Source organism: Primulina eburnea, chromosome 4, assembly GCF_022965805.1.
Source record: "Primulina eburnea isolate SZY01 chromosome 4, ASM2296580v1, whole genome shotgun sequence".
Lineage (NCBI taxonomy): Eukaryota > Viridiplantae > Streptophyta > Magnoliopsida > Lamiales > Gesneriaceae > Primulina > Primulina eburnea.
Genome location: NC_133104.1, coordinates 37,579,688 through 37,598,049, shown reverse-complemented (window position 1 = coordinate 37,598,049; position 18,362 = coordinate 37,579,688). Strand labels below are relative to the sequence as shown.

Below are 18,362 nucleotides of genomic sequence, written 5' to 3'. Positions count from 1 at the left end.
TAATCTCTAATAATAAGAAAAATTAAACTATTTCATATTCAATTTAAAACATATGATTTTAATTTTTTTTGTGAAAATTATGGCCAAAGGAGACATGGTGTTTCCCCTTTTTTTCCTTTTAAAAATAATCGTTTTTTCGATCAATCTATTGTATCTATCATTAAATCTTAAATTTTAAAATGGTTTCGAGTTTGAGATTCAATTTTCTATCAATCTATTGTATCTGACATTAAATCTTAAATTTTAAAAAAGTTTCGAGTTTGAGATTCAAATAAAAGTATCACAAGTCACTTAAAAAACAACGAAAGAATTAACTATTTTTATGAAATGAAAAAAAACACACTAAATGGACCGATTGAAAGGGGCGGATGGCCTTGAATATTAATACAATTTTGTGTATCTGCTGAGGAATAAAAAAGTTGCCCTGAAGTCTCTTCAATCAACTCAAGTCGTCCTGGTTAGTCTTCCCACTTTGAACGAATTTTTTATGTTTTTTTTGCTCAGAAAAATCCAAATGATTCGTTATACCGATCGCTTCATATGTAAAGATCTTTTCCGTTTCTCTGCACACAATTATTCTTGTGTGTGTTAGGCACCCCCAATGTATGATTGTGGCGCAGTGATGTGAAGAACCAGATAACACTATGGAATCTGCAGAGGAAACGAAGGAAAACCCATTAAAGAGAATTTCTGAAGCAATGAGTACTCTACCTGAAAATGAACCCATGGATATAGACTTTTCCCTCGAACGAACGGAGTACGTGCCTTGTTTTATCCTTTTCCCTTGAAATTGTATGGGGTTCTCTGAGGTTTCTATAAAGGTTGCTTTTCTTGATATGAAATCAAGTTTGTTTTTTTAATGTTCATTTAATTGTTGAAATTCTTGGTTCTGAGTATGGTATGTTTCTGTGCATGCACATAAGTTATCAAATGAAGGTTGTTACCGCGGCAATGAAAAGAAATACCATTGCTGTTTTGGAAACTGGGGTTGGAAAAATCATGATGTCGGTAATGTTGATTAAGGAGATTGGAGAATCGTTGAATAATAATATTGGCGACAAAAAATTGATACTTTTCCTATCACCCACTGTACATCTTGTACATCAGGTATGTTGTTGATTTTGGGATGGTTTCAGTATTTTAAATTCGATTATTAATGGGTTATTTCCCTTGTACCTCATGTTGTTGATTAGGTGATGGTTTGCTGAAATTAATCTTGAAAGGATTTTCTTGTTTGGTGCCGTGAGATTAGAATTGGAATTAGGAAAATGTTTTGCGCATGTGGGTAGAAGTTTCTTGATTTTGGTTCCAGTTTGAGGCTGTTGTTTAGACAAAAGACTTGTGTGATATATGTTAATGTGAAGTTACGCTAGGTGAACCGGCGTTCCCTTCCCCCATCTTGGCCCAATTTTTTTTATATGTATATTGAGAAATATCCTCGGCCTTTGAAGGTTTCCATTCTCCAAATGATTAACACATTATTGCCTTGCCAACTGGGCACTGCAAATATACACGTTCCAGTGGTCCTTTTTTGTTTATATTCTTATCTGTGAACCCATTTTACTTGAAACAAATGACTTTGGGTTTCTATTAGTTTTTACAATTTTTTCGAGAAAATTATGACTTCTAGAAAGTCTTGTTTTCTGCATGCACCACTCATCTCATTGTTTGTGGTGAATGGCAGCAATGTAAGGAGATAAAATCACATACAAAGCTTGAAGTGGAGGAATACTATGGGGCTAAAGGGGTTGATGATTGGAATGCAGAGACTTGGCAAAATCAAATCAAAGAGCACGATGTTAGTAAATTTTTAGTAACACGATTCATTCTCTTTTTCTTCCATCCTTGACTCTAAGGAGAGAGAGAGAGTTTGTCTAACACGTACTTAATTGATGTCTTATGACCTTGGGGAAAGATAAGTGCTTTGAAGTCCGTCTTTTGTTTTCACTTGTTAGCAGTCAAATATAAAGGTTTCAACTGCAGTTAGTGACCTTTCACATCAGGAAATCGCTAAATGATTTCGATGAACCTATTTTGATTCTTTTTGGAAATAATTTAAAGATAATCGTAAACCATTTCAAAAGTTAGTATGTTCTAATAATTCTTTTATAATGAGGTCTTAAATTGGATGTTGGTTTCTGGGAAATGTTGATCCATGGTTCTTGTTCTCAGGTATTGGTCATGACACCTCAAATTTTACTGGATGCTTTGAGGAAATCATTCTTGAATTTTGAAACATTTTGCTTGATTGTGCTAGATGAATGTCATCATACGACTGGTAATCACCCTTATGCGAAAATAATGAAGGTGAACTTATCTGCTTTATTTCCTATCAATATCTTATTTCTTTGACAGTTTCATGTTGACATTACGTGGTAATTTTTTGTAAATTTTTTTTTTCATTTGCCACAATTTATTTTCACCGATTGAGGACTTATGATTATGAAGGAATTTTATCACAAATCTATAAATAGGCCCAAGATTTTCGGGATGACCGCTTCTCCAGTGATTAGAAAAGGTATAACTTTATTTTATTTGTATTGGGGACTCTTTGATGGATATAAAATCGTGATAAACCAGATTTCAGTATCGCACTTTTGATAACATTTTGTTGCTCAATTGTCATTATTCGATATGTAATTTGGTAATGAAAAGTATGGAGTCATTTAATTAGCTACTTCACTTCCTTAATGTAGATGATTTGATAACTTACACCTTTAATTAATTGTTTTTCTGTGCAATTTAAATTGGGCCTAACTTGTTCTTTTGCCCTGTCTCAACTGAATAGAAGAACCTCAGTTATTTTAAAATAATTTACCTTAGTGCTAAAACAACCTTTTTTTTCCATTTAATTTTTGTACCAATTTTTTATCTCTATTTTCAAGAATTTTCGTGCCTGTAATTGCTCCTTTGCTGATCAGGTGTCTCGTCCATCAAAGATTCTGGGGAGCAAATAATGGAGCTTGAATCTCTCTTGGATTCACGGGTACCATCTTTGTACAACATAGATAAGAGTTGGAAAGTATCATTGTTCTGTGTCCAGTGCCACATGTTAGTTGACTCGTGACTGTGTCCCATTTGGTTACACAGGTTTATACTACAGAGGATACAATGGAACTTGATGAATTTATCTGGGCACCAAAGCAGACATGCAGATTTTATGAGCCGCTACTGCCTCCCCCTATGGAAGTGATAGTAAAACTAGAATCTTCATTACATAAGGTGCTTTTCCTTTTGTGCATTGCTGTTATCATATGCGGGCACACATATATTTAATGTTCAAAAAAAGAAAACTAAAGGAATGAAGTTGGACAATTGAATTTTTCAGTACAATGAAGATACTTTATTACGGGCAACTTTTTTATTTTAATCAAGGGTTAACATCATAGATTGAATGAAAAATTGTTCCAAATGGATTTAGATTACAGATGGCAGAATTCCCTACTCTTGTTGCGTTTATAAGTTCAGCCTTTTGAAATTTTCTTTGATGTGTTTAACTTGTCTAGTTTATTTGTTATAGGTGTGGATAACCTTAATTCTGTGTGGATGTGCAGAATTAAAAATAAATTTTATGTGATGATTAGATTATCATTATTAAATCTTTTTCTTGTACACAAATAACAGCTTCTTACTCATAACACTTATCTATCTTTTGACAGTTTGATGCTGTTTTGCTTGACACGCAAAGGTTGACGACTGAGTACAAAGACATAGACAATAAGTATAAGACACTGAGAGAGACACTGGCAGATGATTATGCAAAAATTTTGTTTTGCCTGAGAAATCTTGGGTTTATATGTGCTTATGAGGTATGAATGTCAATACCTTCTATCTGGAAGATGATGTTTAGTTCCATGCTTCAATCAGCTTTTCACGATCTCTTGCCTGCTGAATTTAGCAATGGTGGCACAGTTATGAACAAATCGAAATGATCTTCACCATATAAAATATATTTTTTTTCTATTTTTAGCATTTAATAGGTTCTCATGTAGAGCTATGTAGTATCTACTTATTAATTAAGTGCTCCATGATCAGAAGACGCTGACTTTCTGAGCTTTATCAACAGAGCTCTGTTCTTGCTCTTGGTTTTAACCTATATGTCAACTTTCTATGCTGTAGGCTGTTAAAGTCTGCCTAGAGAATGTTCCTAAGGTTCTAGAGAAGTGTGAATTATATAGCAAAAGTATTACACAATATGAAAGTTATCTTCAAGAGGCTCTGTCAATTATCGAAGAATCATGCACAGGGGGTAAATTTTTCTTGATTTCATCTTCTCTGGTATTTGAATAAGAAAATATACATATATGGTTTCACTTGTTCTTATCGTGTATCCATATCAATCAAATGGTCTAAAACCGAAACATCTTGACACCCATTAAGTCAAGCTTGTCTGGCGTGAAGCAAAATGGTGCAATAGAAGATGTATACTGAACGTTAGAACATTATTGATGGAAAGAGAGACATAGATTAAGAAATATTGATTACGTCTCAGATATTATCTATTGCAGAGTTTATACGAAAAAAGGAATTAAGTGGAGAAGTAACTAGGAGAACCAAGCAAGAAAGGAAGAGATTAGGGCTTTCTTTATTGAAGGGCGTTGAAATTCGAAAAATACACAATTTTGATGCTTAATTGTAAAACCACATCCCTTAAGTGTGGTTCAAATTAATTGGTCACTGTACGACTGTGAATCTCATTCAGGTGTGTTTCCTGACTTCTAAATCTTGTACGGCTTGGATGCTCCATTCAAAATTGAAGATTCTCTTCATTGAAGGGATATATATTGCTTTTGTTCAAAAGATGGTGGCTTCCTTGTGGTGGATAAATGGAAAGTTAAAAGATAATTATATGAAATGGACGAGACGAGCATTTTTTAAAAAAATTCTCGATTACTAGGCCGATGGTGATGGAAATTGTCCTCTCAAAGTTAGCATATGAAAATATGAAATATCACCTTATTTTTTAAGTTTTGGACATTAAGAGCCAAAGAAGGGAGGGCAAGGCTCATTGATTCTCACTGTTCTCATTTATTATTGTTATCTCAGAGCATAAAAGGCTTGTAGATGTTGTAAATGGCGGGTCATATGCTGCAGACATTGGCCTAATATCTTCAAAACTACATGAGCTACTCGAAATATTTAGAACATTTGGGTAACAAGTCTAGCAGTTTTATTCTTTATCTGTACTAATAAGTATCCAAGTTTAATCTGTTCGATGTAAAATTTACCTTTTTGCTTTTCACACTGTTTCATCTACGAATGCAGAAAAACAGCGGAAGTCCTTTGTATTGTATTTTTTGAAAGAATAATTGCTGCTGAAGTGATTGAAAGAGTGATAAAGAAGGTTACAGATCTGTCCCATGTTAATGTTACATATATAACTGGAAGTAACTCTGCAGTTGGTGGACTCTCACCAAAATCACAGAATGAAGCACTAGAATCACTTCATTCTGGGAAGGTAGTCATTTTAGACTTAGAAAGTTCGATTTATTCTCTACCTTTTTCTCGTTAATGTGCAAACTTTTCTAGGTCAATCTTTTATTTTCAACTGATGTGGTTGAAGAGGGATATCAAGTGCCCAAATGCTCCTATGTCGTTTATTTTGATCTACCAAAAACTGTTTGTAGTTATGTTCAGTCACCGGCACAAGTTCATCTAAAGGATTCTCAATACATCATCTTGCTTGAAAGGTGACATAATGATCCATGATTTTCCAAGCTTTTTGATCATGGTATTGACTTCATACTGAAAGCAAAAACCATGCTTTTATGTTTTAGAGTAGGGATTGTAATTTCCTCCGAACTCGTTGGATGATTCGATATCCGACCCGAATAGAAGAGGATATGGAGGGATTTTTAGATCCGATTAAATAATTGGGTAATCGGGTATGGAGATTTTCGGGTTTGGGTATGGAGACGAGTTTGATATAATCCGACCCACACCCGACCCGAATACCCGTTTAAATTAAATATATATATATGTATATATATATATATGTATATATATAGTAATTATATTTATTTATATTAAAGATTTATCTACTTAAATCCAAGTATATCATATATATATAGTAATTATATTTATTTATATTAAAGATTCATCTTCTCAAATTCAAGTAAATCGTTACTTTTTCTTTTCTCTTCCTCAATTTTATGTTTCAAGGTTTTACCGCTCTTTTATTTTTCATTCAATTTTTCATCTTCTCTATTGGTAAGTTTATTCCATGTGTGACTTCAAAAATTGAAAAATATTTTATTTTTGTTGAATTGCGTACTTTTATTCAACTAATATAAACTATTTTTAATATTCTGTTATTTTTTCTATAAAGTTTATTTTGCAAATTTTTATCATTAATAATTTTTCATATTGTTCATTTAAATAATTTTTTAAATATCATAACTTCATTGAAATAATTTAAATTTGAAAAAATTCAATTGTACCCATTCTCTACCCATTACCATCCCTATTTTAGTGGAAACAACAAGCAAATCGATCATGCGTCCTTCATTACCAGGAGTGAGATTTCTACGGCACCTACAGGCATGAATAGGGATCCTGATGGTTGCGTGATAGAAACTTCTATTATGAATGAAGAAGCTATGTATTCTGTAAATGTGACTGGAGCATCGGTGACTGCAGATTCTAGCATCAGTCTTATAGATAGATACTGCAAAAAACTCCCCAGAGACAAGTATGGAAGTTCTTTTCCTTTTTTAATCAAAATGGAAAATTTCTGATTTTATGCTTTGGTTTCATCATTGTGCCGCTTTTATGACATAAATTGATTGGGTTAAACTTCATAAATCCTATGCAGATACTTCGTTCCAGAACCAAAATTTGAGTTTTTGCAGGAGGGTAACTTGTACAGGTGTAAACTTGTTTTACCTCCCAATGCGGCCTTTCAAACTATGATTGGTCTTGAAGCTACCAATTGCCATATGTCTAAACAGCTTGTTTGCTTGGATGCGTGTAAGAAGTTGCACGTGATGGGAGATCTTAATGATCATCTTCTTCCTTATAGTGAAGACTCTCCGAAGAAAGACTGCATGAATGATGTCCAAGTAATATCTTCAGGGGCAGGTATGCTTACTTGATTTCCTAATTTTCTTTTTAATTTTTTTATAGTATTTAATGCCTTTTGTGCCTGTTGCAAATTTGCAATGCTTCTAGGAACAACAAAGAGAAAGGAGTTACACGGTTCAGTTGGCATACGCATGTTGTCTGGAACTTTGGGAGTTAAACTTGATGATGCCACTTTTTATGCTTACAAAATGGACTTTTCTTGTAACATTACTGAAGAGAAATTTTCCAGTTTTGTGCTTCTATTGGAGTCAAAGATTGACGGTGATGTGGGAAACATTGAAGTGGAATTGTACTTGATTGCAAAATTTGTTAGATCTTCTGTGTCGTTTTCCGGTCTTACAAATTTGGATGCTAAACAGGTTTCTAAGTTAAATCTGACATAATTTCCATCTAAATCTATATGGTCATTCCACTATTTGTTCTACTCTACCAATTCAATTTAGTAACTATATGTTTTTCCAACAGGTGGCAAAAGCAAAATGCTTTCAAGAACTGATGTTTAATAGTTTATTTGGCAAACTGTTTGTTAAATCATCATCCGGACAGAGGAGGGTTTTGCTTAACAATGAGGAATCCTTATGGGATTTGTCTAATAATTATTTACTATTACCCCTGGACTCAGTGGATAAGGCCAGTCAGGAATGTGTGATGATTAACTGGACAGGGATTGATTCTTGTGTTTCAGCAGTAGAATTTTTGAAAAAAAATGATTGGTTAAATTTGCAGCAATCTGAAGCCATTGACAAAAGCTCATCAGCTCACATGAGAGATTCGGTTGTTACTGAATTAGATGGCAACGTGATTCACTTGGCCAACAGATCTGCTTCTGTGGACAACCTCAAGGGGATGATAGTTGTTGCCATTCATACTGGAAGAATTTATTCTATTTTGGATGCTGTTGCTGATACCTCTGCTGAAAGCCCATTTGAGAGAGGCTCTGACACAAACTATTTATCTTTTGCTGATTATTATAAGAAAAAGTGGGTCTGTAGTGATTTGATATTTCTATTCCACACTTAGTTTCCCATTATTTACTCGTACTTTTGATCAGGTATAAAATTCTTCTAAAATATCCAGAGCAGCCTCTGTTACTTCTAAAGCAGAGCCACAATTCACACAATCTTCTTGTGGACTTTCGAAACGAAGGTTTGTGAAGTTTCTTGTCGCAACTTTTACCACTTTCTTGTTTATGATATTTTGTAGGTTTCCTTGTATGTTTGAATTGACTCATTTGCTGTGTGGCTAGAACTTCATGAACTGAAAGATCCACTCTAACTCCTTTTCTGTAATTTTCCTTTTTAGTATGTTCTGGGATCACTACATTGCTCTTTTCCTCATTGTTTCCTTTATTACCATAACCCTAGCTGATTAAACTTTGGAAATTTTAACCTGGACCCTATCTGCATTTTTCTATTGGTCATTTGGTTGCTTAAGTTTCTTTGAGATCTGTGAATATACCTCAATCAACTATTCATACACCTTTTTGCAACTTCCGTTGTGAGAATTTTCTTAATTTTCTGGTGCTTCTTGTAAACATAAACCAAAAGGTGGTGGGAAAATTGTTGTGCAAAAGCCACAACAACCTGCACGCATACCGCCAGAACTTCTCGTTGGAACTGACCTCAGAACAGATGTAATGAAGTCATTCTACTTGTTACCTTCACTAATGCACCGAATGGGGTCTTTGATGTTGGCCAGCCAGCTTAGGGAAGAAATAGCACATCATACTGGCGAATTAAATATACCAAGCTCGGTGGTATGTGCCTGTATAGCTGTTAATGATTGACTTTTATGCTAATTCCTTTGGTATTTAATTATTAAATCTAATAATTTCATTCATGATCAGATTTTGGAAGCTCTCACTACACTAAGATGTATGGAACGTTTCTCCATGGAGAGGTTGGAATTACTCGGAGATGCAGTTTTAAAGTATGCTGTAAGCTGCCACCTCTTTCTCAAGTATCCAAAGAAGCACGAAGGACAATTATCTTCTCATCGTTCCAGGATTGTTAGTAATTCAGCACTTCATAAAGTCGGAGTCGATCGCAAGTTGCAGGTGGAACTTAATTTTCTTTGTCATATGCTGCTAGCTTTTGGGAACTACGAAAGTAAGATGAAAATATAATTGTGGAAGTATTTGAAGAAAAATGTGTATTTTATTATTCCTGGAAATGAAAACATTTCTCGGAAACATAGAAAAACATTGTCTAAGCTCATGAGAGGTGACCAAAAAATAGTTTTATGCTGTAATACGATCTTCATGTTATATATTTGAAATTAATATTCTAGGTGTCATGTGGATGTTAGTCGGACATTGGGCATTAAATGCCGAAAAATAATCTCTCAAGACCAATTCGATAAAGAGAAAGGGAATTGTGCTGTGATGGTCTTGAACTTATGATCTCTTGGTTTTAATGTCATGTCGGAATCATTTTTCTAAAATTTGTGCTCATGGGAGGTGGCGAACAAGTTTTATGTTTTTACACTTTGGTTGTCGGTTCATTTATTTTTCTGTTTTTGTTATTTATTATAGGGATATATCAGAGATTGTGCACTGTTTCTTTTATTTATTATAGGAATATATACGAGATTGTGCATTTGATCCACGTCAGTGGACCGCTCCAGGACAGCGCTCAATATGGCCTTCTCCATGCAATCACTTTGTGGATACAAGGGAGGTTCCTTTGGATGACAAATTTTTCACCGAGGATGTAAAAATAATGGTTGGTAAAACGTGCAATAGAGGTCATCGATGGATGGGTTCAAAGACCATATCTGACTGTGTTGAAGCTCTAATTGGAGCATATTATGTTGGTGGCGGGTTAACTGCTGCCCTTAGTTTGATGAAGTGGCTAGGCATAGAGACTGGATGCGAGCCTTCATTGATAGATGATGCCATTAAAGCCGCTTCTCTACATTCTTATGCTCCACATATTGAAGCTATCAACATTCTAGAGTCGAAGATTGGCTATAAATTTAATGTCAAGGGATTGTTGCTAGAGGCCATAACTCATGCAACTAAAGGTGTTGACCATTGTTACCAGGTTTGAATCCAAAAAAAAATATATATATAATGTCTTGTGCGCTCTGATTGTTATCATAGTTTTTTTGCTTTGATATCAGTACTCCCGTAAGAAAATATGTTAAAGCCGTATAATTCTTCTGAAACTTACCTAAATGTTAAACTTGTGTTGATATAGCATAATGATAGAAAAATGGAATTTGAACAAGGTGATCTATACGAGTAGGGTCATCAAATTCAAGTTTAATTTTATTTTTTGTACTGGATTACTTTATCTTCATTGTCTTACCACTAGTAGAGAATAAGAACAACGAAGTTAAAATAGACATTTTAGTAAATTCAAACTCATCGTAATATCTCACATTTTCTGAAATGATTTTGCGGAAAATAACACAACATTTCTTTTAGAGAATTTACATCACAACTAAATCTTCTAAAATCTACGTTTTCTGCTATTTAACATTTACAGCGGCTGGAATTTCTGGGCGACTCTGTACTGGACATACTTGTCACGAGGCACCTTTATGAGAATCATAAAGATATCGATCCAGGGGAGTTGACAGATTTACGTTCCGCATCTGTGAATAATAACAACTTTGCATTTGCCGCTGTGAGACACAACCTTCAACCACACCTTCTGCATGGTTCAGAGTGTCTCGGAGATCAAATATCTTCATTTGTCAAGTCTGTTTCTGGTATGAGCAGCATGACATTAACACCGGAAAACATAGCTCCTAAGGTGAGGTTTATTTAATGTAAAAGTTTTAATGACTAATGAATACTGACTTCCAATCATCAGAACATGCTTTTACTGTTTGATCTTTATCTAATCTATTCTCATTTGTTTTACTAGTTTCTTGACTATTTTCATTTTCTGTCTTAGGTACTTGGCGACTTGTTTGAAAGTATAGTTGGGGCTATTCTTATTGATTCTAAACTAGATTTGGATGAAGTTTGGAAGGTTGTTGAACCGCTTCTATCACCGATTGTGACTCCTGAAAAGCTTGAACTTCCTCCTTTCCGCGAGCTAATTGAGTTATGCGACTCTCTTGGTTACTTTGTCAAAGAAAATTATACTCCAAAAGGAGATGTCATACATGCAGAACTTAGTTTACAGCTTGAAGATGTGCTCTTGAATGGGCAAGGTTCTGGGCCCAACAGGAAAGCTGCAAGGGGGATGGCAGCTCTTCGTTTGTTGAAGAAATCAGAGGTTGTTTTCTGCTTGAATTTATAAGAAATTTACTCTTCAAAATACTATAATTTATTTCCTAATTTTCACATTTTCCTACTCTACCAACTCTAGAATGCAGTAAGCAAAGAGCAGAGGTAATACATTATTTGCAAGATGCATATTTTGTCGCTGTATGCTATATGTACCTCAACTTCTTTGGGCATTTTGTCATGTTATTACCACCTTAAGCACCCCTATTTGGTAACTTATGGAGGGAAAAAATTGATCCTACTGTTTTGTGTGACTTGACTATGCAGCACAATTATGAAATATGGCACTTGGACTACTGCTCTACAGGATAACAGATTTGGGTTGTAACTGTGTTAACATTTATATCTTTTATATGATGACAAACACTTGGTTCAACAGGAACTAAGTGCACATTATTAGTAACTGATAAAATATCAAATGTTATCTGAGAGGTGCTTGATTTAGATGTTTTGATTTGATGGCAGGCCAGAGGAATTTCATTTTCCCAGCGTAAAAATCACCAGCCGGATCAGGGCTCTGATGTTAACATCAGATCCTCGACATGCAGTGAAGGTTCTGATTCTGTAGCACGCAAAAAGCACAAGATAACTCAGTTGCAGCCAAATATTCTAAGTGATCCATTGAACAGGGAATCCACTGAAAAAGCCAGTTATTCTAAAGATGTTGACATTCCCGGTATTTGTCTTCAAAAAACCATATGAAAAAACAGTTCATTCATCAGTGCTTGTACCTGAAATTTTTTTGTGACATTACCTATATTTGAATAGATATACTTGTACGTCAAATGAAATTCCTATGAGCTAATACATATAGGCATAGTTTCAATTTATATTCTCCATACTGTTGGGTGCTGATCACATAATATTTTCACATGTTAAATATATCTCATATTTTGCGACACTTTCTTTTTCAACAGTGCTGCCTCCAATTAACATGAAGAAAGGAGGCCCCCGTACCTCACTTCACGGCCTCTGCAAGAAACTTCAATGGCCATTGCCTTCTTTTGACACCATGGAGCAAAAATCAAGGTTAGCATAACTTAGATGTTTGAAAAATGCCTGATTTAGCGTCATTCGATATTAAACATTCATGAATAAAGTTAATCTTTGGTTTACAGGACTCTCATTGACTTTGGCAACATAAAAGGCTTCAATAGTTTTGAGTCAGAAATCAGTCTTGCTATACCAGATTTCGGCGTCATTAAACTCACAGGGGAAGCGAGGGCTGATAAGAAGAGTTCATTTGACTCAGCTGCACTTCTGATGATGTATGAACTGGAGAGACTGGGGAAGATTATTATTAGTGAATAGATATATAGAACAATATATGGTGTCACATTCTTTTAAATTGGTAACGTGATGACAGTGCAGATTTCGAATATACGATTTTTCTATAAATTTGTTGGGCATTATATTATATTAATAGTAGGTTTTTTGAGAGACGGTCTCACGAGTCTTTATCTGTGAGACATGTCAGCCCTACTGATATTTACAATAAAAAGTAATATTTTTAGCATAAAAAGTAATACTTTTTCATGGAGTACCAAATAAGAGATCCGTCTCACAAAATACGATCCGTAAGACCGTCTCACACAAGTTTTTGTCTTATATTAATTATAAAACATTATATTTCTACTAAAGAGCAAACTTTTTAATAACAAAGTATGCGTACGCAGATCTTACTTGCATTTCAACTTGAGGAAACAAATATTTGAATAAGAATAATAGTTTTTTAAAAGTATATTTTATAATTATTTTCTTTTTGTCGAGATAAATTTTAAGCTCCAAAATATGCTTTTTTTAAAATAATCTCTAGCTTAATTAAAAGTAAAGGAATACATGTAGAAATTTTGAAAATCATTTTGTCAAATCTATTAATTTTTTTAAAAAACTTTTCTACTATAAACTTCAAAGTTTTAATAGTAAAAAAAATCAATTAGTAATAAATTTAAACGTAAATATTCTCTCTTTAGAACTAATTAAACAATTATATTAAAAATTAATCGATATTTTTGTGCAGTATATGTGCTTTATTCACCAAGATAGATGAAATGACAATTAATATTGATGACACTATTTCAACTAAGATATCTTGTTGACACAACGATTTGAGGCAAGCTTCTAATTAAAACATAAATAGGTTGACAGAAACATAGATAAAAACATGGTAACTAATGAAGCACAAGTGTATCATGTCGGAACTATCTCTAATACAAGGTTGTTCAGGAACACAAATCATTCAACCACCAATTAGCAGAAATTAAGCGTGTAGGATTTTCAGAAATGGTCTTGTAGAATAGGCTGCATGGGCTGCAATCGAAAGGCGAGGGCGGGGGCGGCATCTGGCTGTGGCAGGCTTCATAGTTTACAACCCCAGCTTGATGATCATAGAATACCTGGCCATGGCCTTCCATAACATGATCACCACCGGTATCCATTGGATCCAGATGTAGCTGAGGCAGAAATTTAATTGATGTGTTTTAAGGGTGAAACATATAATTTTACAAAATAATATATTAATTGGCTTTAACTTTTTTGTTTGATGATTGAACTCATGGTACCGGTTTATCGGTAAATATATACCAACTTGAACTGTAGGTTCTGATTCTCTTCCTCTATCATCTCATTCTGCAACAATGTTCAGCCAACATGCATAGAAGTATTTAACAAGTTCATGCAATATATAATTGAAAATCACATGGATGTATGTATTTGGTCATACATGTTTCCTCATCATACTCACATGTTCCATCTGTAAAAAAGCCAAGTATTGCATGAGATTGTATGGTTATGAGACAGTAGATATCTAATGATTTAGCAAGTCCAATCGAAAAGATTTCTGACAATTAGAATTATCGAAGGGTCTCGATCTGTTATTGATCCCGGAATCTGGCTTGTTTTTTAAATGAAATTTACCACATTCAATAGTGAGTGGCCGGTTTACCCAGCATTTTTCCTTGCGAAAAACACACAGTAAACCAGGAGAAAGAGGGGACCTGTTTGGTTTTGAGAGCTGATATCCCGTTTGTTAGAGCTTCTTCTAAGACCATTAGTTCTTTGTAATTCAAAGTAGTGATGTCATCTCCTTTCAAATGCCTAAAATTGGAGAAAACAAGAGATATAAGACCGAAAAATATTACAAAAAGAGGGTTTTCCAAGGGGTATATGACTTGGGAGCGAACCGGTAGGGGCTAATATAAAGGTCAGCCGCAGATAGAAATATTTTGTTTTGCCCCTGAAAGATAAGGGTTCGTTAAGGGGATGTTGCACTAAGGAGGGACTAAAGACCCCGATAGAAAAATAAGAAACGTGTTAAGATTGGAACTTGGACCTAACTCAACCCCACAAGCTAGCTCTAGAGGGGAGGATTGTCCAAGTCCATATATACAACTCTCAGGTTCTACCGTTATGTGTTGGACTGCATGCCTATAGTTAGGCCATCTGTTCTGCCCATAATTGGGTCATTTGTAAACTCCACGCTCCAGATGTTCATTCCTGGACGTGAGAGAGATGTGTTAGTGAAAGAAAGAATAGATATATTATGGAGATGACAAGATGTATGTTGCACGAGAAGAGTTTTCCAAAGAAATTTTGGGCAGAAGCAGTAAACACAGCTGTATTCCTTCAAAACAGACTTCCTACAAGGGTAGTCAAAAATCAAACACCATTTGAAGTCTGGTATGGATACAAACCAACCTTAAAATTTCTTAAAATATTTGGTTGTTTGTGTTACACTCATGTTCCGTAGAGCAAGCATGACAAACTTGACAAAAGAGCATCACCAAGCATCTTTATAATAGGCTATAGCGATGCGAGTAAAGCTTATAAAATTTTCAAACCACGAAATGGGAAAATTGTTGTAAGCAGAGATGTGCATTTCGCGGAAGACAAAAAATGGGACTGAAATATTTCAGCAAATGAGGACAAATTTTCACAGCAACTGAAATTTCAACATCTGACTAATGGTGAAATATCATATCAAATTGATGATGACTGGAAAAATGAAGCATTTGATGATGCTCCTATTAGAGGCACTCGATCTCTTTCTGAAATATATCACAGGTGCAACATAGCAGTGTGTGAACCAGCAAGTTATGAAGAAGCCAAGAAAGATCAAAATTGGATGGTTGCAATGAAGGAGGAGTTGTCCATGATTGAAAAGAACAAAACTTGGTATCTTGTGGAGAGACCTCAAGATAGGAAAGTAATTGGAGTCAAATGGGTGTTTAGAACTAAACTCAATGCTAATGGTTTAGTTCACAAGTACAAATCAAGGCTAGTGGTGAGGGGTTTTGCACAGATATTTGGTGTTGACTACTCAGACACTTTCGCACCAGTTGCTAGGCTCGACACCATCAGAAGGCTACTTGCAATAGCTGCTCAAAAAAAGTACTGGAGAGTCTACCAGTTAGATGTTAAGTCAGCCTTCTTGAATGGTGACTTGAAGGAAGAAATTATGTTGATCAACCTGAAGGATTTGTGAAGAAAGGAGAAGAAGACAAGGTTTATCTTCTCAAGAAGGCTCTTTATGGCTTGAAGCAAGCTCCAAGGGTTTGGTACATCAAAATTGATGATTATTTCCTGAGCTTGGGATTTGTTTCTCCGAATCAACTTTGCATGTAAAACAAGAAGGCAATGGGGTTCTTGTTATATCACTTTATGTTGACGATTTTTTAGTTACAGGATCCAACACAACACTTGTAAAAAACTTCAAGCTCAAGATTATGAAAGTTTTTGAAACGACAGATCTTGACATAATGACATTCTTTCTTGGAATGGAAATTAAGCAAAGAGAGCATGAAGTCTTCATGTGTCAGAGGAAGTATGCAAAGGAAATCGTGAAGAAGTTCAAATTTGAAGATTGCAAAGAAGTGAGTACACCAATGAATCAAAAGGAAAACTTGTGTGAAGACGATGGTACTGATAAAGTGAATGAAAAATTTTTTAGAAGCTTGGTGGGATGCTTGATGTATTTGACAACAAGACCAGACATTATGAATGGAGTAAGTATTCTATCTAGATTTATGCATTGTGCAAGTGAGGTACATCTAAGGGTTGTCAAGAGGGTGATTCGATATGTTAAAGGTACAACTGATCTTGGAGTCAGGTTCACAAAAAGCAAGGAGTTCAAGCTAGTAGGATTCTCAGATAGTGATTGGGGAGGATCAGCTGATGACATGAAAAGCACCTCAGGTTATTGCTTTAGTTTTGGGGCTGTCATTTTTTCATGGTGTTCAAGAAAACAAGAAAATGTAGCACAGTCCACTGCAGATGCTGAATTCATTGCTGCAGCCTCAGCTGTTAATCAAGCAATATGGTTGAGGAAAATTCTAACAGATCTCAACATGGAGCCAAAGAAAATCACTGAAATTTTTGTTGACAACCAAGCAGCCATTACTATCTCAAAAAATCCAGTGTTTCATGAGAAAACTAAGCATTTCAACATTAAGTTGTTCATTGTGAGAGAAGTACAGAAAGAAGATGTTGTAACACTGCTCTACTGCAAGTCTGAAGATGAACTGGCAGATTCATTCACAAAGCCACTACCTTTCAACACGTTTGGGGTTCTTAGGCAGAAAATTGGAGTTTGCAGTTCCTAAAGCAAGGAGGAGTGTTGAGAATTTGCTTTAGTTTCTTTAAGAATAAAAGTCCACATGTGCACGATCATATGTGTTTTGAATTAGTCTTTGATTCAGTTATATTGTCCTAGTCTTAAGGAATTAGTTAAGTCATTTGTTATTTTCGTTTTTAAATATGTGATTGAATATAACATTTCTGATGAGAAAATCTACATCAGACTTGATTTACATTTGTTCTTCTCTAAAATTCCTTCAGCAATATGTTTTTTACAACAACAAAACGGATCAGTTAATAGACCTTAGCTCAATCTGCATGTTGTCACTCTCTTTCTTGATTCTGTTGATTTCATTGTCCAAATGCTGTTTTTTTTTGTCAAAGTTATTGCGTGGAAATTCATCAAATCAATCCATCAAACCAAAGACATGTAATAAATGCGACGAAGTAATTTGTTTTTATAAGGTAAACTAATTAGTCCTAATTTAATTTAAAGCCGTTTTTAATTTTCTTCGCGCTAACAGGTCAAAAAAGGAGATCATCACAAACTCTTTTGTGCAAAAAGTATTTCCCATCTGGATCTATTTAAGTACATCAATTCAAGGTCTCACGGATGAGCAAACAAACTGAAAAGATATATTGTATTCATAGGTTTCTTTCATAAATTTTGCAAACATAGGGAGAAAGAGAGAGCCATATCTTTACCAGATCTGTTCATGATGTAACATGCATCTCATGCAGTTTTTTTGGTGTTCATATCAATCATGGTTAAAGTACTAAATCACTTGGGAATGAGGAAAAAAGGTGGACGGGACAAGGGTTAGGCTCAGATCCAGAGATAGAAAACTAGCTTCATACATAAGACTAAATATAGTATTATAAATCTTTCACAAAATTCTTCATTTGAATATTCTTAAATAAGTTCAGCAAAAACTCTTGTTTTTGTTTTCAACTAATTAAAGTTGCCCCAAAAAATAAGTGTAAACTTGGAGAAATCTTGAATATCACTAGGGTCAAGTGATAAACACGGCATAAGTACCTCGTGTTTAGCATCCCATAGCCTTTTCTCAGAAAGCTTGTGGTACTGCTCCAAAATGTCTGATAACCTTCAGAAACAGATCAAGATATTTATTACTGAAACATCAGCAACCAAAAATAAACCTAGTTGTATTTACAAAGAATATTAACTGTTAAATGTAATTTACATGGCAAGAAACGAAATTAAATCTATTTTTTCCTTTTTCAATAGTTCTTACGTGATGGAAGGGCTGCAAAACTCATGCATCTTTCCAGATGTGGAGAAGATGATAACAGAAACTTGAGAATCACAGAGAACACTGATCTCCTTAGCTTTCTTAATGATCCCATTTCTTCTTTTTGAGTAAGTGACCTGTCTGTTGCTTGAGTTTTCATTTCTCTTGATCTCAATCTTGCCTCTACCCGTTTCTTCAGCACCAACTTT

At 34.7% G+C, this 18,362-nt stretch overlaps 1 protein-coding gene and 1 pseudogene across 1 annotated transcript; one reads left to right on the top strand and one right to left on the bottom strand.

Moving 5' to 3' along the window:
• The first annotated feature begins 502 nt into the window (after nt 1-502).
• On the top strand, nt 503-12,754 carry LOC140831090 (endoribonuclease Dicer homolog 3a). Its single transcript, XM_073194862.1, has 25 exons — nt 503-757; nt 924-1,107; nt 1,685-1,798; nt 2,173-2,307; nt 2,449-2,518; nt 2,922-2,986; nt 3,091-3,222; nt 3,660-3,809; nt 4,120-4,249; nt 5,047-5,152; nt 5,266-5,458; nt 5,530-5,690; nt 6,473-6,691; nt 6,815-7,080; nt 7,171-7,442; nt 7,549-8,063; nt 8,135-8,229; nt 8,631-8,839; nt 8,930-9,139; nt 9,660-10,127; nt 10,575-10,844; nt 10,989-11,315; nt 11,792-12,002; nt 12,244-12,355; nt 12,445-12,754. The coding sequence occupies exons 1-25, from the start codon at nt 645-647 to the stop codon at nt 12,635-12,637; spliced, it is 4,920 nt and encodes a 1,639-aa protein (XP_073050963.1). The 5' UTR covers nt 503-644; the 3' UTR covers nt 12,638-12,754.
• A 662-nt stretch (nt 12,755-13,416) lies between these two features.
• LOC140830267 (floral homeotic protein GLOBOSA-like) lies at nt 13,417-18,362 on the bottom strand (annotated as a pseudogene).

What these genes read in the sequence shown, in the direction of transcription:
- LOC140831090 (XM_073194862.1), top strand. Translation starts at nt 645, where the DNA reads ATGGAATCTGCAGAGGAAACGAAGGAAAACCCATTAAAGAGAATTTCT. An exon ending in TGTGGACTTTCGAAACGAAG is followed by an intron (nt 8,230 to 8,630) that starts GTTTGTGAAGTT and finishes ATAAACCAAAAG; the next exon opens with GTGGTGGGAAAATTGTTGTG. An exon ending in GAGTCGATCGCAAGTTGCAG is followed by an intron (nt 9,140 to 9,659) that starts GTGGAACTTAAT and finishes TATTTATTATAG; the next exon opens with GAATATATACGAGATTGTGC.